Genomic DNA, 22197 nt, shown 5'->3' on the forward strand with positions numbered 1-22197 from the left:
CAGGATGGAAGGACAGGGGTTAGAGATATCCTGGCTAGATGTATGGAAACAGGAGGGAAGGACAGGGTTAGAGATATCCTGGCTAGATGTAGGGAAACAGGATGGGAGGACAGGGGTTAGAGATATCCTGGCTAGATGTATGGAAACAGGGGGGAAGGACAGGGGTTAGAGATATCCTGGCTAGATGTATGGAAACAGGAGGGAAGGACAGGGGGTTAGATATATCCTGGCTAGATGTAGGGAAACATGATGGAAGGACAGGGGTTAGAGATATCCTGGCTAGATGTATGGAAACAGGAGGGAAGGACAGGGGTTAGATATATCCTGGCTAGATGTAGGGAAACATGATGGAAGGACAGGGGTTAGAGATATCCTGGCTAGATGTAGGGAAACATGATGGAAGGACAGGGGTTAGAGATATCCTGGCTAGATGTAGGGAAACATGATGGAAGGACAGGGGTTAGAGATATCCTGGCTAGATGTAGGGAAACATGATGGAAGGACAGGGGTTAGAGATATCCTGGCTAGATGTAGGGAAACATGATGGAAGAACAGGGGTTAGAGATATCCTGGCTAGATGTAAGGAAACAGGATGGAAGGACAGGGGTTAGAGATATCCTGGCTAGATGTAGGGAAACATGATGGAAGGACAGGGGTTAGAGATATCCTGGCTAGATGTAGGGAAACATGATGGAAGGACAGGGGTTAGAGATATCCTGGCTAGATGTAAGGAAACAGGTGGAGGGACAGGGGTTAGCGATATCCTGGCTAGATGTATGGAAACAGGATGGAAGGACAGGGGTTAGAGATATCCTGGCTAGTTGTAGGGAAAAAAGGATGGAAGGACAGGGGTTAGAGATATCCTGGCTAGATGTATGGAAACAGGATGAAGGACAGGGGTTAGAGATATCCTGGCTAGATGTAAGGAAACAGGATGGAAGGACAGGGGTTAGAGCAGCGTTTCCCAAACTCAGTCCTGGGGACCCCAAGGGGTGCACATTTTGGTTTTTGCCCTAGCACTACACAGCTTTTATTATTTGAATCAGCTGTGTAGTGCTAGGGCAAAAACCAAAACGTGCACCCCTTGGGGTCCCCAGGACTGAGTTTGGGAAATGCAGGGTTAGAGATATCCTGGCTAGATTCAGCACAAGGCAGAACTATTACTGTCCTAGCAGAGGATAAATAATAATTATAGCTTCTCGCAGGTATATATGATCAATATGATGTGTGATTCATGTGATACATTCACTGTGGATATTAATGTATCTAGGGTACTTGCTGATGCTGATAAAGGGCTTTTTTTGTGTGTGAGATAAGCAGAACCGGAAGTAACCTTTGGGTTTTTGCCATCCTTGGCCAGCAGGGAGCGCAATCGTTCCTGAGAGGGAGGAGCGATGAAGATCACATAGGGCTTGAGGTTGGAGGACCGCAGCACCCGCAGTGACTGACAGAGAGAACGAAAGGAAACAGCAGCAGGAGAGGAGAAAGTTAGAAAAAAGGAATGGAGAGAATAGAGGAGTAGCAGCATGGTTAGTATGCTTTCAAAACCTCCACAACTTATTCTTAACTAACGGCTAACAGTCCCACTTTAAACCAAACACAACTTTAACGGCTTATGAAGCCTTTATAAGGCCTGTATAGATGTTTAAAATGGCATGCTATATAAAGTGTGGCCCAAGGGCTAAGGACCAGAGGTAAGGCCCTATCACCCTTTATGTAGAATTACTTACTTACACATGATTATTGAAGCATCTATGTAGTGCTTATGAAGTGCTATGTAGGGCTTATGAAGACTTATTTTCCTACCTTAGTGTGCAGGCACAGCAGACAGATCCTGCCTGAGTTGATGACCTGTTGAACCGAGTCACTGCTGGTGCCATACAGGTTCCGGGCGTACTCCCCAGACTCTATGAACTTCCCTGCTGCGTCGTCCGTCTCAAACGCCAGCCGGTTCACAAAGTGGTACTCCCTCCCGTTCTTCTCATGTATCCGTGGGCTTCTCGTTGTATCTGAGTGATAACAATTGTGAAATAAGAATTTGATATATTAAATGTATAATTATGTTTTTGTCTGGTCTATTATAATAAACAGTTTAACACGAAAAAAGACATGAGAATTTGGTATAAGCTAAGCTGTATGTATTGGTAACGTTTACCCTACCCGATTCAATTGCTGTAGTAATTTGTCAATGCTTCAAGCTATCAAACTCAATCAAACTTTATTTAAAGTCTGTTTAATAATCACAACACTTAAAAGATATAGAAAACCTAACAGGTCATGAACTGAACATCACACAAGAACAAGTGGATCTTGTTCCCATCTCAAGTCTTGCCCCGCCCTCTAACCCCCAATTCCCTGCTCTGATTGGTCTACTTACGTGGCACGGCACCGGAGAACCTGTCCGGTTGGATTGATAGCAGCCTCCGCCGCAGCTCGTCCTGCCCGCTGTTGGGCGAACCAATCAGGGCGATAGGTCGCTTGCGATTGGCCGGCTGGTGGTAGAGCGCCATCTCCTCATAGGTCAGGATGTCATCGCCGGAGTAGTCTGGGCGGGACAGAGGTAAGTAGAGAGGTGGGGGGTTACTGGAGGTGTTGCAGAAATGTTACTCTATATAGAAATATGTTATGTAGAACAGATATACTGTACCTATCAGAATATTCCACAACATTCAGCTGAGGGTGAACATCGCAGATATACATGTATATAGAGCAGGCATGATTTCTGGGTACAGAGAGGCATATATGTTCTACCCAATCCATTTCTATCTGAATGTGTCTATGACCTATGCCCCCCTATGTTATGCATATCTGAGAGGACTTGACAGGTGTGAGCAATGTGGTAATAGCTCCACCTTGCCCTCTGATAGGGGAATGTTCACCATATTGCTCACACCAATCAAATCTCCACAAGTGCATAGGGGTCTAGTAGTCAGTTTGGGATTGGACCAAAACGATGTGGGAGGAAGAACTAGCCTTACCAGCGTTGCTGTTGGGGTTGCACATGGTCTTCTTCCTCTGCTTCTTGTTCTTCTTCCAGAGCTTCCCTGGAGAAAATGAGAAGTGGACCATTATCAATGGCTGATTTAGAGCCTATCAGATCATAATGATTTAGAGCCTATCAGATCATAATGATTTAGAGCCTATCAGATCATAATGATTTAGAGCCTATCAGATCATAATGATTTAGAGCCTATCAGATCATAATGATTTAGAGCCTATCAGATCATAATGATTTAGAGCCTATCAGATCATAATGATTTAGAGCCTATCAGATCAAAATGATTTAAAGCCTATCAGATCATAATGATTTAGAGCCTATCAGATCATAATGATTGTGTGTATGTTTGTGTTTAGACCCTAGTGATAGTGCCCGTAGTGTGTAACTGAGCAGGCAGCTTGTGATAGTGCCCGTAGTGTGTAACTGAGCAGGCAGCTTGTGATAGTGCCCGTAGTGTGTAACTGAGCAGGCAGCTTGTGATAGTGCCCGTAGTGTGTAACTGAGCAGGCAGCTTGTGATAGTGCCCGTGAGTGTGTAACTGAGCAGGCAGCTTGTGATAGTGCCCGTGAGTGTGTAACTGAGCAGGCAGCTTGTGATAGTGCCCGTAGTGTGTAACTGAGCAGGCAGCTTGTGATAGTGCCCGTAGTGTGTAACTGAGCAGGCAGCTTGTGATAGTGCCCGTAGTGTGTAACTGAGCAGGCAGTATATACAGTAATCCCCTGACCTGGGCTGTCAGGATTCCTGTCCACAATGGGTTTCTTCATAGCTTCTCTCTGCTGCTGGAAGCTCTTCCCTGCAAGAGCGGGAAGGGAAACAGAAATATTGACTTGGGGGAAAAAATGATGGGGTAGTTCTGGTTAGGGTTAGGGTTGGGGTTAGAGTTGGGGTCAGGGTCAGGGTTGTGTACCTGGTACTAGACCGGCTAGGGGCTGGTTAGGGTTGGGGTTAGGGTTTGGGTTAGGGTTTGGGTTGGGGTTGGAGTTAGGGTTGTGTACCTGGTACTAGCCCGGCTAGGGGCTGGTTGTCCTCATCTCCATCCCTGTAGGCCTGCCACCAGTTGGGGTCGTCCTGGCTGATAATGTGGAGGATGTCTCCCTTCTGGAAGGACAGGCCCAGCTCCCTGCACGGCATGTATGGGTCATCGGACGGGTCGTAGTTAAAGTAGGCCCTCACGTGCATCTGAACACATGGGTGACATCATCATCATCACCATCATCATCATCTCTCAGAAGAGTTTAGTAACTGCTTATGATTTAATAATTGAACACACATGTTGTGCACGCACCACACACACACCACACACACACCACACACACACCACACACACACACACCACACACACACCACACACACACACCACACACCACACACACACACCACACACACACCCTGAAGGAGCCTTACCACCATCTCTCTGTGTGGGGGAGTTTTGTTCTGAGAGCTGGGGATGAGAAGGAAGGTCAGAGTGCCATGCATCTCTGTCTGAGGAGAGAGAACAATGACATGGAATCAGCTTCACTCAAATTCACTAAGTATTACACAGTGTAGTCTCACGTACTATGTTTTGTGGTTTCAAGATTGAGGAAAGATGGGGGCGAGCCGAGGCTACAGAAAATGTTATATTCATTAGATTTGATGGCATCAATGCGACATACTGACACCAGTCAATGGGCACAGTGTGAGCGATTCTCAGTTAACCAATTCCTCACCAGAAGGTCATGGACCTCATTGATGTTTTTCCCACGGACGGGCACGCCGTTGATCTGCAGGATCTCGTCTCCCTCGGCCAGTAGTCCGCTCCGCTCGGCTGCCCCTCCTTTCACCACGCGACTCACCACCACGCCGTCCATCTCGTTACGAACTGTGGCTCCCTGGGGACAGCACACACAGGCAAATACACTACCTGTCAGATAGACTTATCAGCACAAACCACCTAGATGTACTTGACACAAAGACACACCAACTAGAAAGACAAGTCTACATCAGGGAATTTACATCACATTACAATACAGTACAATACAATACATTACAATACAGTACAATACAATACAATACATTACAATACAGTACAATACATTACTTGCTTTATTGGTACATTTGCACAGATATTCTTGATCGTTTTAATCAGATAAGATGTGTGTGTGTGTGTGTGTATGTGTGTGTGTGTATGTGATGGGGGGTGGTTTACCAGAGGCATGTCGCCGGCCTTCTCGAGCCGCACCAGTTTGACTGTCTCTCCCATGTACTGAATCACACTCTCTTCTGGCTCTGGCTCCAACTCCTGCTCCGCCACCCTGTCATGGGCCTGCATCAGAGCCTGCGAGAGACAACACACACACAGGTACATGGGGGACAAGGAGTGTGTGTGCCGTGGAAACTGGGGACTGTGTGTTTATTCCATTTTATTTGAATTTGATTGTTGTAGTAGTGACTTGGGTGAATTGGAGCTTTTGATCTTCTCTCACTACATGATACACAGTGCACACACACACTTTCATATTCACTAGTTATTGTAAAATGCCAAGGGGGAAACAAACTCGGCTCCCATCCCTCATGCTTAAACATGTACCTTTTACCCAAAGCCCACCCTGTCTCTCCCTCCCTCACTCCCTCCACACCAGCCGACAGCAGACTCCACCTCTAAGCCAACAAGAAAAAGATTTCCCCCTCACTTCATTTAAGGTGACGGGCGCTCCGTATGCCGCAGTTAATAACCGTCGAGCCAAAATTAGTGTCTTTATCCTGCAGAAGAGAGACCTGAGAAGGCAGAGAGGAGGGCTGGCTAAGCTTCCAGCGTACACACAATCCCTCTTAATCTGCCCTGCATTTAGGAGGCAGGATTCACCTACATCAATCATCAAAATACCTCAATCTCGAGAAGGAGGAAGGAAGGAAGGAAGGAAGCCGGCAGGGAGAGGAGGACGGGGAATGGGAGAGAGGGAGGGAGAGGAATGGGGGAGAGGGAGGAAGGGGAATGGGGGAGAGGGAGGGAGAGGAGGAAGGGGAATGTGGGAGAGGGAGGGAGAGGAGGAAGGGGATTGGGGGAGAGGGAGGGAGAGGAGGAAGGGGAATGGGGGAGAGGGAGGGAGGGAGAGGAGGAAGGGGAATAGGGAGGGAGAGGAGGAAGGGGAATGGGGGAGAGGGAGGGAGAGGAGGTAGGGAAATGGGGGGAGAGGGAGGGAGAGGAGGAAGGGGAATGGGGGAGAGGGAGGGAGAGTTGGAAGGGAAATGGAGAGAGGGAGGGAGAGGAATGGGGGAGTGGGAGGGAGGGAGATGAGGAAGGGGAATGGGGGAGAGGGAGGGAGGGAGAGGAGGAAGGGGGAATGGGGAGAGGAGGAAGGGAATGGGGAGAGGGAGGGAGGGAGAGGAGGAAGGGGAATGGGGAGAGGGAGGGAGGGAGAGGAGGAAGGGGAATGGGGGGAGAGGGAGGGAGGGAGAGGAGGAAGGGGAATGGGGGAGAGGGAGGGAGGGAGGGAGGGAGGGAGAGGAGGAAGGGGGAATGGGGGGAGAGGGAGGGAGAGGAGGAAGGGAAAATGGGGGAGGAGGGAGAGGAGGAAGGGAAATGGGGGAGAGGGAGGGAGGGAGAGGAGGAAGGGGAATAGGGAGGGAGAGGAGGAAGGGGAATGGGGGAGAGGGAGGGAGGGAGAGGAGGAAGGGGAATAGGGAGGGAGAGGAGGAAGGGGAATGGGGGAGAGGGAGGGAGGCAGTTTTGTGTTTCTAGCGGGTTACCTATTCACTACCATTTTGTATGGGGGTTTGTGGATCTCTGTGTGTGTGTGTGTGTGTGTGTGTGTAGCGAGGGTGAGGGTCGTTAACCGGGGTCAGAGAGGGGGAAGGGTCACATTCCGCAGCGTAACCGGAGGGATGGATAATCTACTCCCGGTTGGTTGCCGGTGCGGCAAATGCCTGTGTTTTACTGGACATGATGCCTAGTGGAGTTAATGGGGCAACAGTGGGGTTGGAAGTTCACACCATCACGTGTCGAGACGCAACTAGTCTCGGAATTCCCAGACCTAGGGCAACAGCTCATTGGTACATTGTGGGAGGCAACCCGTCTATCTAGAGAGACTAGCACACAAGATCCTCTCTCTATATGCTACTGATTGCACCTTCTAGGGTATACAGCACAGGAGGCTGGTGAGGGGAGGATGGCTCATAATAATGTCTGGAATGAAGTGAGTGGACATGGAAACCATGTGTTTGATACCATTTCATTAATTCCGTTCCAGCCATTACTATGAGCCCGTCCTCCCCAATTAAGGTGCCACCAGCCACCTGTGATACACAGTAGGAGTTGAGCCTCTCAGCTGCCCAGCTGTAGCATGTTATTTCTTTCCTCATCCATGACATGCATCTCCCCATTCCTCCTCCTCCTCACCGCCTATGACATGTCTAATCTCTTTCCTCAATGGCATGACAGTGCAGTGTGGGTGGCTTTATGTCAGCGGTGTCAACACTAGGATGGCACACGGCCCTGGGGTCATTCTTGTAAAAGTCAGCGGTAAGCCATCCATACTGAGTGACCGGTCTGTATGCGTGTTGGGCTGGACACTGACCAGCAAGGCAGAGTCAAGTTTCAAAAGGCAACTCTTAGGCTACTCCACAAATCAATGACATGCTCGGCTGGAAGCCCAAACAAAGGGATTTCTGTGTGCGAGGTGGATACACTGTCATCATGTTAACCATCCTAACTACAAAACCCATGATGCCCTGTTATATCACCTATACAAGAGGTTATTAAAGACTATGACAGGGCGACCCATAGAGTTAGGGCTGTTTCCCATGCCCTTTAGTTCAGCCACAGAGCTAAGTTCAAGCCACTTAAAGAGCCGAGCCATATAAAACCCACTGATCAGTGACTTCCCTTAGCTCCTCTGGAGGAGGCTGATGTCAGGATTGGATACAGTCAGACACATGACGAAGGCTCAGGGTTTCACATGAACGTATATGGAACCTATGGTATATGGAGCCTATGGTATATGGAGCCTATGGTATATGGAGCCTATGGTATATGGAGCCTATGGTATGTGGAGCCTATGGTATATGGAGCCTATGGTATATGGAACCTATGGTATATTGAGCCTATGGTATATGGAACCTATGGTATATGGAACCTATGGTATATGGAGCCTATGGTATATGGAACCTATGGTATATGGAACCTATGGTATATGGAGCCTATGGTATATGGAACCTATGGTATATGGAGCATATGGTATATGGAACCTATGGTATATGGAGCCTATGGTATATGGAGCCTATGGTATATGGAACCTATGGTATATGGAGCATATGGTATATGGAGCCTATGGTATAGTATATGGAGCCTATGGTATATGGAGCCTATGGTATAGTATATGGAGCCTATGGTATATGGAGCCTATGGTACAGTATATGGAGCCTATGGTATATGGAGCCTATGGAATATGGAAGCTATGGTATATGGAACCTATGGTATAGTATATGGAACCTATGGTATAGTATATGGAACCTATGGTATATGGAGCCTATGGTACAGTATATGGAGCCTATGGAATATGGAGGCTATGTTATATGGAAGCTATGGTATATGGAGCCTATGGTACAGTATATGGAGCCTATGGTATATGGAGCCTATGGTATATGGAACCTATGGTATATGGAGCCTATGGTATATGGAGCCTATGGTATATGGAGCCTATGGTACAGTATATGGAGCCTATGGTATATGGAGCCTATGGTACAGTATATGGAGCATATTCACATATATCTGAGTAACACTGACAAATTCCATATCGGGATATGATCCAGAGTACCTCTCAGGTGGCCAGCTCAGGAACACTGACAAGGTTAAGGGTTGAGTTCTGGTGCGTCCCTGGTCTCTTACCTGGAGGTGGGGAGAGGTGAGGAGGTTGCTGAGCTCTATACCCTCTTTATGTTGACTGGACTGGAGGATGTATTGCACCTGGACAGAGAGAGGGGGAGAGAGGGGAGGGAGGGAATGAGAGGAAGAGAGGGGGAGAGAGTCCAAGAGAGGTGAAGAGATGGTGGGAGAGAGAGAGAGAGAGAAGGGGTCAGATTAAGGTAACTGTATAAGTAGCACTAAATCAGCATCATTGGTCATCTGGAATAGCGATGCAGCTCAAAGTGTTAATGAGTTAATAACATCACCAGCCAGGAACCAGTAGACACACAGCAATCTTGAATACTCCTTATTGAGGCTCTATGTGTGATTCAACATGACAGTTCAATTATACAACTTCCTGACCATCAGTCATGAGTCGACACGTTGCCAACAAGCTAGCCAAGGCTTTAGTCATTTCTCAGAAGCGACTTCTCAATACATCATTGTTAAAACCACTAATGGTACATCTGCTATGCTTGTCACTGTCTTCCCCAAAACATGTGTAAATATTGGGACTATAAATTATGCCTTCCTGTATTATACTGATGCTAAAATGTATTATTCTATTCTACTGAGACATTTTCTTTACTTTAAGTTCGTATTCTTATCTTTTATTATTTCTTATTGTTGTTGCATTGTTGAGAAGGAACCTGCCAGTAAGCATTTCGTTGGATGATGTATACCATGCATATCCCGTACATACGACTAATAAAACTTGAAAGTCATTGTGCAGACAGTGTAAGCTTTATGACTGAGCTCCCATGTGCTATCAGAGGTAGTTTGTCAAAATATGAACGCCATAACAGTAAATATGTTTTGCCTTATAATCAAGGTTGTTTAATCTGCAAATATTTTGTTCTTACATGAAGGTCATGTTAAACTACCATTCTGCTGTTAAGATAATCAACTGGATTCCTTCACACACACATCTCCACACACACACACACACACACACACACACACACACACACACACACACACACACACACACACACACACACACACACACACACACACACACACACACACACCTGACCTTAGTTGGCTGCTCTCTAATAAGTCACAGTGGGGTTTCCCATTCCAGACAGGGAAGTTCCTCTACTGTAACGGGACATAGTCTCCGCCCTGAATGTCACCCTCTGGTCAAAAGGAGTGTATATAGGAGTGTATATAGGAGTGTATATAGGAGTGTATATATAGGAGTGTATATAGGAGTGTATATAGGAGTGTATATAGGAGTGTATATAGGAGTGTATATAGGAGTGTATAAAGGAGTGTATATAGGAGTGTATATAGGAGTGTATATAGGAGTGTATAAAGGAGTGTATATAGGAGTGTATAAAGGAGTGTATATAGGAGTGTATATAGGAGTGTATATAGGAGTGTATAAAGGAGTGTATATAGGAGTGTATAAAGGAGTGTATATAGGAGTGTATATAGGAGTGTATAAAGGAGTGTATATAGGAGTGTATAAAGGAGTGTATATAGGAGTGTATAAAGGAGTGTATATAGGAGTGTATAAAGGAGTGTATAAAGGAGTGTATATAGGAGTGTATAAAGGAGTGTATATAGGAGTGTATATAGGAGTGTATAAAGGAGTGTATATAGGAGTGTATAAAGGAGTGTATATAGGAGTGTATAAAGGAGTGTATATAGGAGTGTATAAAGGAGTGTATATAGGAGTGTATATAGGAGTGTATATAGGAGTGTATAAAGGAGTGTATAAAGGAGTGTATATAGGAGTGTATAAAGGAGTGTATATAGGAGTGTATATAGGAGTGTATATAGGAGTGTATAAAGGAGTGTATATAGGAGTGTATATAGGAGTGTATAAAGGAGTGTATATAGGAGTGTATAAAGGAGTGTATATAGGAGTGTATAAAGGAGTGTATATAGGAGTGTATATAGGAGTGTATAAAGGAGTGTATATAGGAGTGTATATAGGAGTGTATAAAGGAGTGTATAAAGGAGTGTATATAGGAGTGTATATAGGAGTGTATAAAGGGAATAGGGTGCCATTTGGGACACACCCATATTCTTCTCTCTGGCTGTTGCTTTGGAAAATAAAGACCCTGAATTCATCTCCAAACATGCGAGGTCAAAATAGAATCATGAGGAGTTGGTTATACTGTCATGATGTTAGGGTTTCTACAGTATGTCTTTTAACAACTTCATGGTCCTCAGAACTATCACAATCCAGACAGATCCACAATTCCCTCTCCCTCCCTCCCTCCCTCCCTCCCTCCCTCCCTCTCCCTCCATCCTCCCCCCTCTATCGCCCATCCCTCCCTCCCTCCCTCCCTCTCCCCCCCTCCCTCCCTCCTCCCTCCCTCCCTCCCTCCCTCCCTCCCTCCCTCCCTCCCTCCCTCCCTCCCTCCCTCCCTCCCTCTCCTCCATCCTCCCCCCATCGCCCGCCTCCCTCCCTCCCTCCCTCTCCCTCCATCCTCCCCCCTCTCCCTCCCTCTCCCTCCCTCCCTCCCTCCCTCCCTCCATCCCCCCTCTCCCTCCCTCCCTCCCTCCCTCCCTCCCTCTCCCTGGCTCTAGCGTAGCTCATCCTTTACACTAATCAAAGTAATGAGGTGACGTACTTTCTCCTCCCCCTTCCCCCCCTCCCTCCAGCCCCTCTACCCTATAAGCTGCTGTCCTTTCTTTTTCTGGATGTGGCAGATCAGATCCCTGGCCACTTCCTTCCAGACCCAGGGGCTGCTGGGAGATGACCTGGCCCCGGGCGCCAATCAGGAAGGCCCATGCCACCAGCTACTTAGTTTAGACACACCGTCCACTGGCTCAAACTATTACCACCTTGCTAAGTACCTCCTGGCGCTGTGCCAGCTGCTCTGGGTGAGTGTCTGCATGTATTTACTCTATGCACAGAGATGGTGTGTGTGTGTGTGAGAGAGAGAGATCATCATCCCACTGACCGAGGCCCTCCATCGTAGCCTACAACCTCTTCCTTAATGTCATCTTCAGATCACAAGAGCAATGGTACTGATGTGCTACACTCAGTGCCCTCCAAATGAACCCTTTTAAAGCAGTCTCTTTGTCAGTTATCATATTTTGACTGTTTTACAGACAGCTTTCCTATAGAAATCCGACCTGGGTCCAAATAGTATTTGTTTTCATTAAAATGCCTGATTATTTTATTGAGCCTGCCGCAAAGTGCCAAATGGACGAGGTTTGCACTTTGGTTCCAATGTGCCAGGCAAGCTCAATCAAGTGCAGCTAAATAATTTGGAAGAAAAGCTAATACTATTTGAACCACAGGCTGATAGAAGTCACATTGTTTGTGCTACATTGACAAGCAGTGTAATAAATTCCATCATGTCATATGGAATCCTAAAGACCTGATGACCTGTATGTGGTGAGAGGTCAGCTGGATCTACAGGACAGACTATGTGGCTGTACAGACCAATGAATGATGTATATATATGAAATAGGCATAATGTATAGACCCACAGGAGCCACAGGTCAATCACAGCTGGTTGGGCTGTGGCAGAAGACCTACGGTATTTTCTTGTATTTTGTCACTGAAGGAGTTCGGTAGAGAGTGGTTCAGACAGATGTGGACATGCACACGGTGATGAGTTTGTGTTACTCTGTCACTCTTGGTACAGTGAGTAGCATTAACCCCAGCAGGGATATGCTGTGAGGTGTTTAAAGGGATAGTGCGACATTTTGGCAATGAAGTATTTTTTTCTACTTACTCAGAGACAGTGCTTGACTTGGACTGAAATAGGTGCCGGTACTCATTTTGTTTACATTAAGGTGCAGGAGCTCCATAATACTTTTGAGATAATATTCTATAAGAGGAACAGGAGCTCAAGCAGTAGAACATTTGATGTGCCGGTAGTCAGCTCTGGTGAGCTTCTGCCCAAGTCAAGCACTGCTCAGAGACCAGTTGTATGTCTTTGTAGTTTCTCTCTCTCCATCCTCTCATCCTTTTATCCTTCTTCCCATCTCTCTCTCCTCTCCTCTTCCCTACCCAGTTGTACTGTTCTTCCTTGCCCAAAATATCTCCTTCACCCAACTTCACATATTCTGCTCTCATCCCCCAAAATCCTCTTCTCCCTTCTCCAAACACTGCTCCACCTCCCTCCTGACACCCTACCTTCTGACTGATACATTGGTGAAAGAAGATCCATTCAAATTTCTAGATCAATCAAGATCACTAGCGTACTGGGGTATTTCACTCTACCTCCAGGCAGAGGCCCTGGGCCTGGGCAGTGACGGGCAAGGGCGGGCTGCCGCGCGGCTGCATCTGCTGGGCCACGGCACTGTGGATGGCCAAAGCGCTCTGGAAGTCCTCCTTGCGCAGCAGGCCCAGCAACAGGGCCACGTCGGCCTGCGATTGGCTGTCCACCAGGAAGCTCTGCACCCGCCGTAGGGCCTCCAGCAGCTCTTCCAGCTCTGGGGAGGGGAGAGGGAAGGAGAGACCAAATCTAAATGTATTCATCATATACACGGGATACAGCGGGGTGTCAACGGGATACAGCGGGGTGTACACGGGATACAGCGGGGTGTAAACGGTGTAATGAAATGCTTACTTGCGAACTACATCTCAACAGTGCAGTAAAATATCAAAGAAGTCCACATTAAAATCACAACAATATAATACAATATGTGGTAAAGGCACAATACAAAGAAGTCGATAAACTATGTAAAACAATGATAAAAGAGGTTGGTTAGGCTCAATTGCCTCATTTCCAGTATCATTCATCTCTGTGCGAGGTGTTGTTTACTAGTGCCAGAGAGAGGTTTATAAGCAAGAGTCACAACTTCCTGTAACGCCCGTGACCCTTAACATTCAGACCAAAGTCGTACATTTGTCCACAAGGCATTTTCAGAAAGTAAATCGCATGTCTGTCGGTTTCAAATCTCTCTGGCGCTAGCAAGCACTTGCTCGCATGGAGACAGCGTGGGAATTTTAAAACCATGTTACTAACGGGATATTGTCACGCCAAAGTCAATTCGGGTGCCAAAACCTGTTTGGGTTGCGCACCAGTGGGATTCTGCACCCCAGACAGGATTTGGAATCAAGTTTGGCCTGAAGGTACCACCTACATACAGCAACCGCCTACTGTATACATTACTACCAGAACCACCTACTGTATACATTACTACCAGAACCATCTACTATATACATTACTACCAGAACCATCTACTATATACCTTACTACCAGAACCACCTACTATATACCTTACTACCAGAACCACCTACTATATACCTTACTACCAGAACCATCTACTATATACATTACTACCAGAACCACCTACTATATACCTTACTACCAGAACCATCTACTATATACCTTACTACCAGAACCATCTACTATATACCTTACTACCAGAACCATCTACTATATACATTACTACCAGAACCACCTACTATATACCTTACTACCAGAACCATCTACTATATACCTTACTACCAGAACCATCTACTATATACCTTACTACCAGAACCACCTACTATATACATTACTACCAGAACCATCTACTATATACCTTACTACCAGAACCATCTACTATATACATTACTACCAGAACCACCTACTGTATACATTACTACCAGAACCATCTACTATATACCTTACTACCAGAACCACCTACTATATACCTTACTACCAGAACCACCTACTATATACCTTACTACCAGAACCACCTACTATATACCTTACTACCAGAACCATCTACTATATACCTTACTACCAGAACCACCTACTATATACATTACTACCAGAACCATCTACTATATACCTTACTACCAGAACCATCTACTATATACATTACTACCAGAACCACCTACTGTATACATTACTACCAGAACCATCTACTATATACCTTACTACCAGAACCACCTACTATATACATTACTACCAGAACCATCTACTATATACATTACTACCAGAACCACCTACTGTATACATTACTACCAGAACCATCTACTATATACCTTACTACCAGAACCACCTACTATATACATTACTACCAGAACCACCTACTGTATACATTACTACCAGAACCACCTACTATATACCTTACTACCAGAACCACCTACTATATACCTTACTACCAGAACCACCTACTATATACATTACTACCAGAACCACCTACTGTATACATTACTACCAGAACCACCTACTATATACCTTACTACCAGAACCACCTACTATATACCTTACTACCAGAACCACCTACTATATTTTTATTTTATTTAACTAGGCAAGTCAGTTTAGAACAAATTCTTATTTACAATGACGGCCAAACCCGGACGACTCTGGGCCAATTGTGCGCCGCCCTATGGGACTCCCAATCACGGCCGGTTGTGATACTACCAGAACCACCTACTGTATACCTTACTACCAGAACCATCTACTATATACATTACTACCAGAACCATCTACTATATACATTACTACCAGAACCGCCTACTGTATACCTTACTACCAGAACCATCTACTATATACATTACTACCAGAACCATCTACATTACTACCAGAACCATCTACTATATACATTACTACCAGAACCATCTACTATATACATTACTACCAGAACCACCTACTGTATACCTTACTACCAGAACCACCTACTATATACATTACTACCAGAACCACCTACTGTATACATTACTACCAGAACCACCTACTATATACCTTACTACCAGAACCACCTACTATATACCTTACTACCAGAACCACCTACTATATACATTACTACCAGAACCACCTACTGTATACATTACTACCAGAACCACCTACTATATACCTTACTACCAGAACCACCTACTATATACCTTACTACCAGAACCACCTACTATATTTTTATTTTATTTAACTAGGCAAGTCAGTTTAGAACAAATTCTTATTTACAATGACGGCCAAACCCGGACGACTCTGGGCCAATTGTGCGCCGCCTCATGGGACTCCCAATCACGGCCGGTTGTGATACTACCAGAACCACCTACTGTATACCTTACTACCAGAACCATCTACTATATACATTACTACCAGAACCATCTACTATATACATTACTACCAGAACCGCCTACTGTATACCTTACTACCAGAACCATCTACTATATACATTACTACCAGAACCATCTACATTACTACCAGAACCATCTACTATATACATTACTACCAGAACCATCTACTATATACATTACTACCAGAACCACCTACTGTATACCTTACTACCAGAACCATCTACTATATACCTTACTACCAGAACCATCTACTATATACATTACTACCAGAACCATCTACTATATACATTACTACCAGAACCACCTACTGTATACATTACTACCAGAACCACCTACTGTATACATTACTACCAGAACCACCTACTGTATACCTTACTACCAGAACCATCTACTATATACATTACTACCAGAACCACCTACTATATACATTACTACCAGAACCACCTACTGTATACATTACTACCAGAACCACCTACTGTATACATTACTACCAGAACCACCTACTGTATACATTACTACCATGTATACTCTCCCGAGTGGCGCAGTGGTCTAAGGCACTGCATCGCAGTGCTAGCTGTGCCACTAGAGATCCTGGTTCGAATCCAGGCTCTGTCGTAGCCGGCCGTGACCGGGAGACCCATGGGGCGGCGCACAATTGGCCCAGCGTCGTCCAGGGTAGGGGAGGGAATGGCCGGCAGGGATGTAGCTCAGTTGGTAGAGCATGGCGTTTGCAACGCCAGGGTTGTGGGTTCGATTCCCAAGGGGGGCCAGTATGAAAAAATAAACTGTAAGTCGCTCTGGATAAGAGCGTCTGCTAAATGACTAAAAATGTAAATGATACCAGAACCACCTACTGTATACATTACTACCAGAACCACAATTTTCTCCTCCTAGTTTCTAATCAACAGAAGAGCTAATCTAACTCCTCACACGGCAACCTCCCTGGCATCTGCATCAAGTTTGGCCTGAAGGTCCCACCTACATACAGCAACTCTGAGGAGCACAGAGACACAGCACCAGGGAAGAGGGAGGCTAAAGCCTTTCCTTACATGGCCCTCTCTACTGTTCTAAACCAGCAGGTGTTCTGTTTAAGTGACCAGGTACATGGATTAAGAAATGGATTTCATATAAACCACTGATTACAACATCTTACCTGATTAATGTTATCTAGACAGTGATCTCATAAGGGGTAGACCTGAGATAAGAAGAAGCAGGGAGGGTGTGTGTGTGTGTGTGTGTGTGTGTCTACTAAAACCGGTCCGCAGCAACAACCACAACCTACTGACTCCTCTAAGGCTAGCCAACTGACACGAAAACAAATTCTCTGAGGAACTATTTTGTTTCACCTCACAAAATATATTAAGTTCACTTCATATGATTTACAACCACCCTCCAATGAAACCGATAGATTTCAGGCCTACATGTGCAACGCAAGAATGAGAGTACCTCTGAAAAATTGACTTCCAAACAGAAGTGTTTCGCTCCAAATGGATCCATCCTCTTTACCAGAGGTGAGTGGAAGTGAGTGACTTCCATGTGACTAAATGGAGGGAGCCTAACCATTGACATTCACTTGTAAATCTCCCATTCTCACTCCACCAATGACCCTGGTTCAGCCCTTTCCCTACACACTGTTCTGACTCCTTTGTTTCACAGAATTGTCATGAAAGTTCCCAACTCCACTATTGTTCTTCTCACAGAGCTACCCCTCGCCCTCTTTACCCCTTCGCCTCCCACACACCTCCCCTCCCCCTCTTTACCCCTTATCCTCCCCCACACCTCCCCTCCCCTCCCCCTCTTTACCCCTTCTCCTCCCCCCCACACCTCCCTCCCCCCTCTTTACCCCTTACCCTCCCCCCACACCTCCCTCCCTCCCCCTCTTTACCCCTTCTCCCCCACACACCTCCCTCCCCCTCTTTACCCCCTTACCTCCCCCACACCTCCCTCCCTCCCCCCTCTTTACCCCTTCTCCCCCCCACACCTCCCTCCCCCTCTTTACCCCTTTGCCTCCCCCACACCTCCCCTCCCCTCTTTACCCCCCTTTACCCCTTCACCTCTCCCCCACACCTCCCCTCCCCCTCTTTACCCCCCCTTTACCCCTTCACCTCTCCCCCACACCTCCCTCCCCCTCTTTAACCCTTTGCGTCCCCCACACCTCCCCTCCCCCTCTTTACCCCTTCTCCTCCCCCACCCACACCTCCCCTCCCCCTCTTTACCCCTTCGCCTCCCCCCACACCTCCCCCCCCCTCCCCCTCTTTACCCCTTTGCGTCCCCCACACCTCCCCTCCCCCTCTTTACCCCTTCACCTCCCCCACACACCTCCCTCCCCCTCTTTACCCCTTCACCTCCCCCACACACCTCCCTCCCCTTCTTTACCCCTTCACCTCCCCCTCTTTACCCCTCCTCCCCCTCCCTTCATTAACTCATGACCCTACTCACCCGCAGCCGTGTCCCCACCAGGCAGGGGGCTCCCATTCTTGGTCTCCTTGCCCGCCTCAGGTGCTTCGAACGTGGGGTTGTCAATACCCGTCTTGGCTGGGTTCTGGGCCAGCTTCTTGAGCCTGAGCGAGGCGTTGAGATCGATCTCATGCTTCCCTTTGTTGGTGTCCTCCTCCCTCTTCCTCCTCAGCTCTTCCTGGTACTGCTGCATCCTCTCCATCTGGGCGCTGCAGCGGGAACCCTGCACCATGCTGCTAACAGACCTCACCACCCTGTCCCCAGGGGGGCAGTCCACTGCCCTCTCTCTCTGCTGCAGCTTGGCTCCACTCCCAGGACCCTCCGTGCCATTAACAGGCCCCATTGGGTCCTCTGTTACATATCCGGGTCCTCCGTTCTGGTGAGAAGTGATCATCCCTGCTCCGGGAGCTTGACCCTGGCCTACACCTGTGTGTGTTGATAGGGCAATGTCCACTATGAAGGCCTGAGGCTAGGACTCCTCACTGCAGCAGGGGCCATAGCACTTCAATTGGGACAGTTGTCTTCAGATGGTGAGCAGGTTCTGAAATGCATAAGCAGGGTTAGAATGGAGCAGCAACATTACCACTGTTCTAGTCTTGTGAGCCATAATGTGAAGTCTTGCGATAGCTAGCTAGCTAGGCCTATGAAATGTTGATGAGTGACTACCACCATTTACCTCCTTCTTATCAAGCTTACACTATTCATTATTACAGCCACAATATATTTATGTTATGTACTCCAGGGGTCTCAAACTGGTGGCATTCAGGCTAGCTGCGGCCTGCGACCGTGAGTTGTCATAGTAAATGCTGTATACTGCATTGTCTACTGTTTCTGCCGATTTTGACGGCAAAGCAATACACCGCAGCCCTCCGGACCTTATTACCAGAACCAAGGCAAAGCAATACACCGCAGCCCTCCGGACCTTACTACCAGAACCAAGGCAAAGCAACACACCGCAGCCCTCCGAACCTTACTACCAGAACCAAGGCAAAGCAACACACTGCAGCCCTCCGGACCTTACTACCAGAACCAGGGCAAAGCAATACACCGCAGCCCTCCGGACCTTACTACCAGAACCAGGGCAAAGAAATACACTGCAGCCCTCCAAACCTTACTACCAGAACCAAGGAAAAGCAATACACCGCAGCCCTCCGGACCTTACTACCAGAACCAAGGCAAAGAAATACACTGCAGCCCTCCAAACCTTACTACCAGAACCAAGGCAAAGAAATACACTGCAGCCCTCCAAACCTTACTACCAGAACCAAGGCAAAGCAATACACCGCAGCCCTCCGAACCTTACTACCAGAACCAAGGCAAAGCAATACACCGCAGCCCTCCGAACCTTACTACCAGAACCAAGGCAAAGCAACACACCGCAGCCCTCCGGACCTTACTACCAGAACCAAGGCAAAGAAATACACCGCAGCCCTCCAAACCTTACTACCAGAACCAAGGCAAAGCAATACACCGCAGCCCTCCGGACCTTACTACCAGAACCAAGGCAAAGCAATACACCGCAGCCCTCCGGACCTTACTACCAGAACCAAGGAAAAGCAATACACCGCAGCCCTCCGGACCTTACTACCAGAACCAAGGCAAAGAAATACACTGCAGCCCTCCAAACCTTACTACCAGAACCAAGGCAAAGCAATACACCGCAGCCCTCCGAACCTTACTACCAGAACCAAGGCAAAGCAATACACCGCAGCCCTCCGGACATTACTACCAGAACCAAGGCAAAGCAATACACTGCAGCCCTCCGGACCTTACTACCAGAACCAAGGCAAAGCAATACACCGCAGCCCTCCGGACCTTATTACCAGAACCAAGGCAAAGCAATACACTGCAGCCCTCCAAACCTTACTACCAGAACCAAGGCAAGGCAATACACCGCAGCCCTCCGAACCTTACTACCAGAACCAAGGCAAGGCAATACATCGCGGCCCTCCGGACCTCGGTGAACACAGAATTTGGTCCCTGGGCAAAATGGGTTTGAGACTACTGATATACACTAATCATACAGTACTTTAAAATGTTCTGATGTTCAATTTTGCACATGGTACATTAGTCCAGTATATTTAGGGTTAGGGTCACATGGTACATTAGTCCAGTATATTTAGGGTTAGGGTCACATGGTACATTAGTCCAGTATATTTAGGCCTAAAGGTCCAGACAATAATAACCAATCTGGTTACTTCACCCTGATCTTTGTTGATTACCTATCTCACCTCCTGTCTACCATCTACTATATACCTTACTACCAGAACCATCTACTATATACCTTACTACCAGAACCACCTCCTGCATACATTACTACCAGAACCACCTACTATATTCACCTTACTACCAGAACCACCTACTATATACACTACCAGTCAAAGGTTTGGACACACCTACTCATTCAAGGGTTTTTCTTTATTTTTTACATTGTAGAATAATAGTGAAGACATCAAAACTATGAAATAACACATATGGAATCATGCAGTAACCAAAAAAGTGTTAAACCAATCAAAATATATTTTATAATCTTCAAATAGCCACCCTTTGCCTTGATGACAGCTTTGCACACTCTTGGCATTCTCTCAACCAGCTTCATGAGGTAGTCACCTGGAATGCATTTCAATTAACAGGTGTGCCTTCTTAAAAGTTAATTTGTGGAATTTATTTCCTTCTTAATGCGTTTGAGCCAATCAGTGGTGTTGGGACAAGGTAAGGGGGTATACAGAAGATAGCCCTATTTGGTAAAAGACCAAGTCCATATTACGGCAAGAACTGCTCAAATAAGCATTGAGAAACAACACTTCATCATTACTTTAAGACATGAAGGTCAGTCAATACGGAGAATTACAAGCACTTTGAAAGTTTCTTCAAGTGCAGTTGCAAACACCATCAAGCGCTATGATGAAACTGGCTCTCATGAGGACCGCCACAGGAATGGAAGACCCAGAGTTACCTCTGCTGCAGAGGATAAGTTCATTAGAGTTACCAGCCTGTCACGCCCTGGCTCTGGGGACACTGTTATGTTGAGCCAGGGTGTGTAGATCTATGGGTTTTGTTTCTATGGGTGTTTATTTCTATGTTGGCCAGAGTGACTCCCAATCAGAGGCAACGAGTGTCAGCTGTCGTGGGTTGTCTCTGATTGGGAGCCATATTTTAACTGTCTGTTTTTCATTCGGGTTTGTGGGATTTTGTTCGTGTTTGGTTTGTTTATTGACCATAGACTGTCACGTCATCGTTTTGTTGTTTTTGTCGTGTGATCATTTATTAAATAAATATGTTCACGTTCAACGCTGCGCCTTGGTCCTCCTCTATGTTAGACGTTCGTGACAGAAAATCCCACCAAGATGTGACCAAGCAGCGTGTCCAGGAGCCATCGCCAGGGAGATCCCTAACAGATCTCCTTCACCTCCTCGACTGGGTCAAGCCGAGTGAGGAAGAGAAGGGCTTGACCTTGTGGCAGAAGGGCGAAAGGCTGGCGAGGGACATGGAGACCTGGTCCACGGGTAGGGGAGACGCCCAGAACATTTTTAGGGGGGGGCTAACGCCGTGGACGACGGGGCAGCAGGAGGCCGCCAGGTTACGGGAGTCACTGGTCACCAGGGGAAGGGAGGATGTAGAGGCACGGCGAGAGGTACTGGCGTGTGTTGCCAGTCCGGTCCGGCCTGTTCCTGATCCCCACGTAGGGCCAGTGGTGTGTGTTCCCAGTACGGTCCGGCCTGTTCCTGCCACTCGCACCAAGTCTACGGTGCGCGTCGCCAGCCCAGTCCGGCCCATTCCTGCTCCCCGCACCAAGTCAGGGGTGCGCTTCGACAGCCCGGCTCGGCCCGTTCCTGCTCCCCGCACCAAGTCAGTGGTGCGCTCGACAGC

At 47.1% G+C, this 22197-nt stretch overlaps 1 protein-coding gene across 1 annotated transcript in view; it reads right to left on the reverse strand.

The window, feature by feature from the left end:
- LOC121548495 (protein PALS1-like) overlaps window positions 1-22197 on the reverse strand; it is a 28301-nt gene that overhangs the window by 1539 nt on the left and 4565 nt on the right. The window contains exons 2-13 of the mRNA XM_041859948.2: window positions 18310-18868; window positions 13078-13289; window positions 8865-8942; window positions 5187-5315; window positions 4708-4869; window positions 4403-4480; window positions 3994-4177; window positions 3723-3791; window positions 2979-3044; window positions 2378-2545; window positions 1807-2009; window positions 1334-1444 (exon numbers count right to left, since the gene is read on the reverse strand). Of these exons, the coding sequence (XP_041715882.1) occupies window positions 1334-1444; window positions 1807-2009; window positions 2378-2545; window positions 2979-3044; window positions 3723-3791; window positions 3994-4177; window positions 4403-4480; window positions 4708-4869; window positions 5187-5315; window positions 8865-8942; window positions 13078-13289; window positions 18310-18721 (1872 nt within the window). The 5' untranslated portion in view covers window positions 18722-18868. The remainder of the gene's footprint in view (window positions 1-1333; window positions 1445-1806; window positions 2010-2377; window positions 2546-2978; window positions 3045-3722; window positions 3792-3993; window positions 4178-4402; window positions 4481-4707; window positions 4870-5186; window positions 5316-8864; window positions 8943-13077; window positions 13290-18309; window positions 18869-22197) is intronic.

Source organism: Coregonus clupeaformis, chromosome 33 (assembly GCF_020615455.1).
Source record: "Coregonus clupeaformis isolate EN_2021a chromosome 33, ASM2061545v1, whole genome shotgun sequence".
NCBI classification, from domain to species: domain Eukaryota; kingdom Metazoa; phylum Chordata; class Actinopteri; order Salmoniformes; family Salmonidae; genus Coregonus; species Coregonus clupeaformis.